Source organism: Oncorhynchus masou, chromosome 18 (assembly GCF_036934945.1).
Source record: "Oncorhynchus masou masou isolate Uvic2021 chromosome 18, UVic_Omas_1.1, whole genome shotgun sequence".
NCBI lineage: Eukaryota > Metazoa > Chordata > Actinopteri > Salmoniformes > Salmonidae > Oncorhynchus > Oncorhynchus masou.
This window is the reverse complement of record NC_088229.1, coordinates 25,350,631-25,360,529: the sequence shown is the minus strand read 5'-3', so window position 1 is coordinate 25,360,529 and position 9,899 is coordinate 25,350,631. Positions and strand designations below refer to the sequence as shown.

Genomic DNA, 9,899 nt, shown 5'->3' with positions numbered 1-9,899 from the left:
CGGGGACAACTGTAGCATTGTAGTTAGCCCTTCCCGCAAACCTTACTCTAAACTTAACCCAATTCACCTAACCTGCTACATAAATTCACATAACCAAGGTAAATTCTCCTCTAATTATCATTTGGTGTCTTAGATAAAGACGTGCAATATAATCCTCCAAGACGTATGATAAGTTACATTATCCAATTCGTATGCTATTGTACAACCGGGTAAGAGGTATGATACTATACGTCCTCTAATTCGTATGATATTGTACGACCGCTATTCCATTTATAATCTAACATATACTAAATGGAGTGTCACACATTTACTTACAAACAAATATAAATTGCCCTGAGATCACGTTGGCAGTTGATGGGATCTCAAGCTTGACTGGTTTACAATGGCCTCCTGTTTGGATGTTGTTGCTATTGCACTACTGTCACAGATCGCTGGTCACAGTGAAGGGAGACAAGATGGAGGCCCCTGCCAGACAACACTCATAAATCCCGAATGACGCAGATTGAAAAGGTGATTTTCTGCTTGTCTCACATGCGGCCCTGCTCTGAATCTTTATTTTGAATTTGTTGTAAACAGACACTGGTGGAGCATCTATAGAGGACTGTCAAGGCTTCACAGTGTGTATGTGTATTTGTGTAAGTGTGTGTGTGTCGCATCATGCCATAATTGCTCTGTAATTATTTTATAATTAATAACCGTATTATGATTATGTAATTACAATGCTGTAAATTGCAGATACGGGCAGGAAACAAATAATGAAAATCAAATGAATAAGTCCCGTAATAGTGATCACCTGTATAATTACCATATAACATCTAAATTCAATGTCACTCTATGGTATCTGTGCAAACTTGTTGCATCAATTTATGGAGACCTACATCGAAGGCCATTAGAATCGATGGAAGAACTGGGAACACGGACACAGAGTCATGTTAACACAATCTCCCAGAGAGGGTGCAAGATGGCCGATGGCGAGATGACGTAAGGCAGAAAGAAGGGCTAGATGTGGGCTACATCTGTGAAATACAAGCCGAGTACACTTGATGAATGTGTACTGTGTCTTCCTATCCTTCTTGGGCCCACACACATCGCAGCGCTTGTTGCTACCGGCTGCAATCCAGAATGATTAAAACACTTAGTTCAGGAATTTTACTAACATCTCACTCACATATATGGTTACAGCAGGCCAAGGTAGGAGAGTCTGACACACATGCAACAACATCACTCACACTTACTTCTGGTATTGGAGTTGTTAGTTCTGTGGGTCGGGTGGATGGGGCACCAGTATCCTCCTCCTGAATCCTCCTCACGATGGCTGCAGAAGCTGGTGTCCTTGGGATATGTTGCCTCCTCTGGATTTGAGGTTTTACCAATGCCTTGCCCAGCTCCTCGAGAAAGAGTCGTTTTCTCTGGAGCTTCCCTCTGTTCCAAACTGGGTTCAACGCCTTCCAGATGACAAACGCGTTGTACGGTGAGATGTCCAAGATGTTGAAGAATATCACAAGTGGCCAGTACAGGGTTTTCCTTCTTTTGCAGCGGTAGCCAGTCACCAGCTTGTCTAAATTGTCCACCGCTCCTTTTGTGGCATTTAATCCATTATGATTTCTGTTTTTTGATGTTCCTGGCCACAGATTCTCCCATCCCTATGCAGTGTACTCACGAGTACCACATTTCTTCCTTTCTTTGGCACGTAGGACACTAGGGACGTGTCGACCGTGAACACAAACTTAGAGGAATTGATAAGCCTGTTCCGTGTATTTAATAGCTGAGGTGGGAGCTCTGGCTTGTTTTTTCGTACTCTTCTTACCATCATCAGCTTCCTCTTGAGGAGCTCCTGTCCCAGCTTGTACAAAGTAAAAAAGTTATTGGATGTGATGTTGTGGCCACGGAGTCCCTGTGTCACATCCAGGACAACCTGCATCCTTTGGTTCTTCTCAGGGGCTCCTCCATCTGGCTTTCCCGTATACACTTGCAAGTTCCACGCATATGATGAAGCAGCATCACAGGCAGCCCAGATCTTGATTCCATATTTTGCTGGTTTAGACAGTACGTACTGCCTGAAGGGGCACCGGCTCCTAAATGGCATAAGCTGCTCCTTCAACAGTAACGTTGGGCCCCAGGGTTGTAAAAAAGGGGAAGGCGGTCCACCTACTTGTCCCACACTGACCTGATTGCAGCTAGCTGGTCTCTCTGCCGCCGAGCTGGTCTGGTGTCTCGGTTATCGAAGAGGATAATCCTGGAAATAATGTGGAGGTTTTCCAGAGACATTGTTGCACTGAAAAGTTCTCTACCAGCTTCTGCATCCCACAGGGATTCTGTGGATTCCCCATTGGATCTGAAAACACCTGCAAGGACAAGAACCCCAAAGTATGCATGTAAATGAGTTTGGCCCATCGCTCTCCAAAAACACACCTTCCCACCAAATTAGTGCAGTGCAGAATGATTTTTGGGATGGTGTCTGGGATGAACAGTTCAAAAGAAGACATTATGTCCTGCACATGAGTAACCACCATCCGCGTTTACCCTGGTTGTATCCTTATCACATTTGCAGCCATGCCTGGTAGCTCATTCCTCTGCAAGAAGACCATGACATTTCATTATTTATTTTTTTACATCCATATTTCTCCACCTGCAGGCTACTGATGAGCAAGCTGCTGACGGGCTGGTCTTGGGGCTGGCTGAGGGTCAATCTCATCCTCTTCTTCCATCTCACTGTCAAACTCCAAACTGACAGAGACATGATCCTCATATTTGGAAAATTCTTCATCTTCCAAAGTGGACTCCTTCCACACCAGCTTCTCTCTCTGCAGAAATTATTTCTAAGGCCCTCTGAGCAGAGATTATTTTTTCCATACTGATTGATTGTGGTAAGGAGCCACACACGCAAAGCTATTTATTTGTTGTCTCTCCCTCAATTTGCACCTGGCTGGAGTATGGGAAAATGTTACCTGTTTTCACCTACAGACACACTTTCCCACATTTTTATTACCCTCGGGTCCAGTGGACCTGAACACCATAGTTGTAATATAAATGTGTAGGGGAATGTACAGTGTGCTCTCAGTGAAAATGTGTTATTTTACATGTTCTACATAGAACATTTGCAAGGCCAATGAGTCTCAGTTTGAAAACATTATTAATTGTCTAATTTTTATTTTAGTAAACTTTGAAAATGGGTCCCACAGACCCGAACACCACACAAGGGTTAACGCCCATGATTTTGGAATGAGATGTTCGACGAGCAGGTGTCCACATACTTTGGTCATGTAGTGTAGTTTAGCAAGCTGGCTCGTTAGTTAGATGAGTTGATAACGTTAGCTAACAGTCGCTAACCACAAACAGGACTCTTGGTGATGATAACTACACTGAACAAAAATATAAACAATATAATGTGTTGGTCCCATGTTTCATGAACTGAAATAAAAGATCCCAGAAATGTTCCAAATGCACCAAAAAGCTTATTTCTCTCAAATGTTGTGCACAATCCATCCAACTGACAGGTGTGGCAGATCAAGAAGTTGATTAAAAAGCAAGATCATTACACAGGTGCACATTGTGCTGGGGACATTAAAAGGCCACTCTAAAATATGCAGTTTTGTCACACAACACAATGCCACAGATGTCTCAAGTTGAGGGAGTGTGCAATTGGCATGCCGACTGCATGAATGTCCACCAGAGCTGTTGCCAGAGATTTGAATGTTCATTTCTCTACCATAAGCCACCTCCAACATCATCACAACCGTAGACCATGTGTAACCACACCACTCTAGGACCTCCACATCCAGCTTCTTCACCTGCGGGATCATGTGAGACCAGCCACCCGGACAGCTGATGAAACTGTGGGTTTGCACAACGGAAGAATTTCTGCACAAACTGTCTCAGGGATGCTCATCTGCGTGCACGTCGTCCTCACCAGGGTCTTGACCTGACTGCAGTTCTATATCGTAACCAACATCAGTGGGCATATACTAACCTTCTATGGTCAATGGCACGCTGGAGAAGTGTGATTTTCATGGATTAATTCCGGTTTCAACTGTACCCAATTTGTAAGTCGCTCTGGATAAGAGCGTCTGCTAAATGACTTAAATGTAAATGTAAATGTACTGTCATATGGCAGACAGTGTGTAATGTGTCGTGAGGGCGAGCGGGTTTGCTGATGTCAATTTTTGTGAACTGAGTGCCCCATGGTGGCAGTGGGGTTGTGGTATGGGCAGGCATAAGCTACGAACAACAAACACAAAGATACCGTGAAGAGATCCTGCGGCCCAGTGTCGTGCACTTCATCCGCCGCCATCACTTCACGTTTCAGCATGATAGTGTACGGCCCCATGTCACAAGGATCTGTACACAATTCCTGGAAGCTGAACATGTCCCAGTTCATCCATGGCCTGCATACTCACCAGACATGTTACCCATTGAGCATGTTTGGGATGCACTGGATCGAAGTGTATGACAGCGTGTTCCAGTTCCCGCCAATATCCAGCAACTTCGCACAGCCATTGAAGAGGAACAATATTCCACAGGTTACAATCAACAGCCTGATCAACTCTATGAGAAGGAGATGTGTGGTGCTGTATGAGGCAAATGGTGGTCACACCAGATACTGACTGGTTTTCTGATCCATGCCCCTACTTTTTTTTTTAGGTATCTGTAACCAACTGATGCATAACTGTATTCCCAATCACCTGAAATACATACATTTGGGCCTAATTAATTTATTTCAATTGACTGATTTCCTTATATGAATTGTAACTCAGTAATATCTTTGAAATTGTTGCATGTTGCGTTCATATTTTTGTTCAGTGTACTTTAACAGGCTAGGTTGGTAGATTATAGTCACATTAATGTTATGCAGCAATAAAAAGCTAGCTTGTATACATCTACAAAGAATTTAGGTAGCTACACCAAAGACACAGCTCAAAGTGCATGGCAAAATATTAGCCTAACTTGACATTTCTTACTATCATTTCTGTCCACCAAGACCACACTCCGAAAGCTTGAAAACACACAGCAGCCACTCAAAACGGTTTTGAGCGGCAACAAATCTGTCCAATTAGCTGATTCGCTTTCCATACACCAACTTCTGTTCAGCCTCCCACTTCTGTTCACACACCCACTTCCAGACACTCATGTTTGCAGTTTCCCATGACTCCTCAGAATATCACGACAACGAAGTTCTTTACGACAGATTTTTCTGTTTTGAGTTGATAGCGGAAAATTGCAAGACTAGCGTTTAGCCTGTATTCATTGTGGGTAGCTGGAGCTTGCTAACCGTTGCCGATAACTTAACATTTAATGGTTTATTTGTCCACGTTTTGGATAACCTTTTATCATGGATGTAGGCGAGCTACTGAATTATCAGGTAACGTTCATTAGTGAGACATAGCCTTAGTGTTTGCTGCAATTGTTGACGAGCTAGCAAAATAAATGTTTAAGCCACCGCCATTGTCTTTGACCATAGTCACATTGGCTAGCGAACAGGCTAACATGATTGCTAGTTAGCAAATAAGCCAAGTTCACTAGCTAAGTCAGTTAAGGATTTGACAGATGAAAGAGATGGCAAGTTGGTCTTGCTACTTTGTTAGTTAGTTAAACTAACGTTAGCTAGTCAACTCTTCTGTTGTAACTAGTTTGATAAACTCTTGCCTAGGTCAGCTGTATTAGCTAGCTAGCTAGCTAGCTAGCTGGTTAAAGCAGTGTCCCTCTCATGGAATATAATTTGTGCATCAAATATAAAAACTAACATTATGTTATAGGAATCAAGTACTATTTACATTTGACGATGAATGCATTTTTAATTTTCTCCGTTCTTTACTTTTTGGTTGGCCAACTCTTCGCTTGTATATATCCCATTTAGCAGACGCTTTTGTCCAAAGCGACTTACAAGTCGGCTGGGGCCACTACTTTTACAGATGGGTGGCCCCAGCGGGAATCGAACCCACGACGCTTGGCGTTGCAAGCGCCATGCTCTACCGACTGAGCCACACATTGCAAAGCCATATGACCTTCCTGTTTTGATGATTTTTATTGATTTTATTTTACCTTTATTTATCTAGGCAAGTCAGTTAAGAACACATTCTTATTTTCAATGACAGCCTAGGAACAGTGGGTTAACTGCCTGTTCAGGGGCAGAACGACAGTCAGCTCGGGGATTTGAACTTGCAACCTTCCGGTTATTTGCCCAACGTTCTAAACACTAGGCTACCCTGCCGCCCCGAACCTGCTTAACATGTGTTAATGTTCATTGTAGCCTGACAGGGGGGCAAAACGTCTACGGGCTGGTGATGATGACGATGATGACCCCAGAAACAAAAAGGCTGGCAGAGAACTGGCCAGACACCTGGAGGGAGATGACAGTGAAGACCCGAGTAGTGATAGGAAGAGAATACTGGAGAAACTCATGGATGATGATGAGGACGCAGATGACCAAGAGGTGGGAAAAGCTTAAGTGACATGATAACACATGCATACATAGCTTAATGTGCTGATCTTGTTCCTAAAATATTTTTTTGTTGTCTTGGTAACACTTTTCACTAAAGGGCACTCTTTTTTTTCTTCTTTTTTTTGTAATTATACAGGGTGAACCAGTGGATGAGAGTTCAGTGAAGAAAATGATCTTGACCTTTGAAAAAAGGTCCTACAAGAACCAAGAGCTGAGGATAAAGTTCCCAGACACCCCAGGAAGGTAAGTTAATGAGAGGGAAGCGTTCCTCCTGAGTTCAGCTATACATTAAATATTATTGCTTAAGAAGTTATCAATCTATGGTAAGGGTAAATTGACTTGCTGCTTCAATAACATGACATTGCATTCAACAAGACAGGACTTATTTTCCATGTACAACATATTTTATTATTCCGCTGTCCAGGTTCATGGAAACAGAGCTGGATTTGAATGACATCATCCAGGAGATGCATGTCATAGCCACCATGCCTGATCTCTACCACCTGTTGGTAGAGCTCAATGCTGTGCATTCCCTGCTGGGCTTACTCAGCCATGAGAACACAGATATCCTTTCCTTCAAAGATGGCTTACTAAGCATCCTTCACTCTTTAATTCAGTTAATGTACCTGTATTTATGTTATTCTATGCATTTGACTGAACCCAGGATAAACTGAAAAAATCCTTAGCCTTTCCTACATATAGCCATTGCAGTGGTTGATTTGTTACAAGAGCTGACAGACATCGACACACTTCATGAAAGTGAGGAAGGGGCTGAAGTACTCATAGACTCTTTGGTGAGTCCAGTTTGTTTGTATACAATCAATGCATGCATTTTGGTTCTGGCATTTTCTTATTTCTCATGCATCCACAACCATATTGATGCTGATTATAATGATCTCAGTAGAAAAAGCACATTCAATCCCAGCTAATGGCCATAGTTAAAATTGTCTATTTTAGCCCTCCCTTTGCACTCACTTTGACAGCAGCAAAGTCATTGGCCATTTTCTGGGAAAGGTTGAGTGCCCCGTCATAAAGTCTGCTGACATTTAAAAAGTCCATGGAGGCAAAGGTGAAATCGCTCTGGTCTTACACGACTTATAAATTAGCAACGGAAATGAGGCATGAGCCTTTAATGTTGTCACACACAACACAGTATCCCATAATCCTGTGATGACAACCTGTCTCTTTTTCTGACTGTAGCTGGAGGGACAGGTTGTGGCCCTTCTGGTGCAGAACATGGAGAGGCTGGATGAGCAGGTGAAGGAGGAAGCTGATGGAGTCTACAACACGTTAGGTAAGCCGCACTGCATAATGTGTACATGATTGGACAAAATATGGGGATTATTTATATTCGTCCAATGTAATTTGGCTCAGTACTTCTTGTGTTTTTATGGCGTATATCAAGGCAGCTCTCCAGGCTTGAATAAGTATTTTGTCTGCCTCCTGGTTGGGGCCTACAGGCTCATGTCCTCAGGATGGTGTCTGTTCAGTTGGAATTAGTGATAAAGGCGTCCTTCTCCTCCAGCAGGTCTCTCTTTCTGTGTGTCTCTCACTCATTGACTCACTCTCTCTCTCCATCTCTCCCACTACTTGTCTCCCCTCTCTCGCTCTCGCTCTTTTTTCCATTGGGGTTTTGCCGCCTTTCTGCTGAATGAGTGAGGTGTCTCAGGTGGCTTTATAATGCAAATATTAGCAAAGGTATCTGAGACCTTTATTTATTTTATTTATTTTACCTTTATTTTACTAGGCAAGTCAGTTAAGAACAAATTCTTATTTTCAATGACGGCCTAGGAACAGTGGGTTAACTACCTGTTCAGGGGCAGAACGACAGATTTGTACCTTGTCAGCGTGGGGATTCGAACTTGCAACCTTTCGGTTACTAGTCCAACACTCTAACCACTAGGCTACCCTGCTGCCCCGCACTTCTCAGGAGGTGCTGTCATAATTTGATAGTCCCAATTTCACCTCTCTCTTCTCTCCATCAGCCATCATTGAGAACATGGCCGAGTTCAGGCCTGGCCTGTGCACAGAAGCAGCTCAGCAAGGACTCATGCAGTGGTTGCTCAAAAGAATCAAGGTCAGGCTATAACTAAAGATGATACATTCCATTGGTTATTGATGCCGTATGTATTCTGCGTCAATATGTCTGGTTGAAATGTCTGTTAAAGAACTATACCTACAGTATGGTGTATATAGGCTTTCAATTGCTCATGCCGTCACTGATTTTGTCATGTTATCACTGATTTTGCCCCTCTCTCTCTTTCAGGCAAAGATTCCTTTCGATGCTAACAAGCTGTACTGCAGTGAAGTCTTGGCTATCTTGCTTCAAAACAATGACAGTACGTTTCCAGCCCTTTTCTCTGTAGTTACTGTACAATGTGATGAAAATGTTTTTCAGCTAATGTAGTCAGCCATAGAGGTGATTGTTGTGGCTGTGGACCAAAATAGTAGAGTATCATGACCGGTTAAAGTATACTATTTGTCTGAGTGGCTGGGTCTAGAAGACCTTGGAGTGCTGCAGGACGACAGACATGCACCATGTCCAGATCAGTAATGGACTGGGATACATTGATATTCTTTTTGAGTTCTATCTCATTTTCCTCTCTGTTCCCCTCTGAGTGAGTTTAGCTACCTGGGTTGGTTGTGCTGTGTTGCATATAGCAGCTCAAGAGCAGGATCGATTCATCTTCTCCCTTGGTTTTTATCACCATGTTTTTCAATGTTTATGCGCCATACTCCTTCAACAGTTCGTCTCTCTCTCTCCTTCCATTTCTCTCTCCTTTCTACTCCCTGCATCCTCCCCTTCTATTTTTTTCCTCTCCTCCCACCTCTTCTCTCTCACTTCTCTCTCACTCTACTTCCAGGCACCAGGGAGCTCTTGGGGGAGCTGGATGGAATTGACGTGTTACTGCAGCAGCTCTCTGTAAGCCTGTCTTATCACATGTTCTACTGCTTCTCCTAGGCTTGTGCAATATACCCTATACCGGAGTATTTTGAAGTACTGACTGTATTATTTTCAATACCTTATCCCCCCCAAAAAAGTATTATTTATAAAAATTGGATTAACAAAAATTCATATGAGCATGTCACATGGTATGTTTGTTTTTCAAAGAGCACATGGAGCAAACATAATGTGACAATCCAATGTTGAGCAGCACAAAAGAGATCAAAGTTCACTACTGTTTGCAAGCTAAACATATTATAACTCTAAGTTAATGATCTTAGATGTGCCAAATACATTTTCTCCAGCTCAGTGTTCCAGCTATGCATTTGGTTTACTAACTTCAAATCAAAGTTAATTTGTCACGTGTGCCGAATACAACCGGTGTAGACGTTACTGTGAAATGCTTACTTACAGGCTCTAACCAATAGTGCTAGCTAGAGGTGGCTAGCTTGCAAGATTAAGCTTCTTGGTTACAGCAGAGACAATCAAACTCCTCCTGGATTAAGTGTGAGTAGC

The 9,899-nt window shown here is 42.9% G+C and overlaps 1 protein-coding gene across 1 annotated transcript in view; it reads left to right on the top strand.

The window, feature by feature from the left end:
- Nucleotides 1–5,174: 5,174 nt before the first annotated feature.
- ctnnbl1 (catenin, beta like 1) overlaps nt 5,175–9,899 on the top strand; it is a 36,708-nt gene continuing 31,983 nt past the window's right edge. Inside the window, exons 1-9 of the mRNA XM_064922716.1 lie at nt 5,175–5,359; nt 6,248–6,430; nt 6,576–6,682; nt 6,864–7,007; nt 7,140–7,233; nt 7,640–7,733; nt 8,425–8,516; nt 8,706–8,778; nt 9,304–9,362. Of these exons, the coding sequence (XP_064778788.1) occupies nt 5,330–5,359; nt 6,248–6,430; nt 6,576–6,682; nt 6,864–7,007; nt 7,140–7,233; nt 7,640–7,733; nt 8,425–8,516; nt 8,706–8,778; nt 9,304–9,362 (876 nt within the window). The 5' untranslated portion in view covers nt 5,175–5,329. The remainder of the gene's footprint in view (nt 5,360–6,247; nt 6,431–6,575; nt 6,683–6,863; nt 7,008–7,139; nt 7,234–7,639; nt 7,734–8,424; nt 8,517–8,705; nt 8,779–9,303; nt 9,363–9,899) is intronic.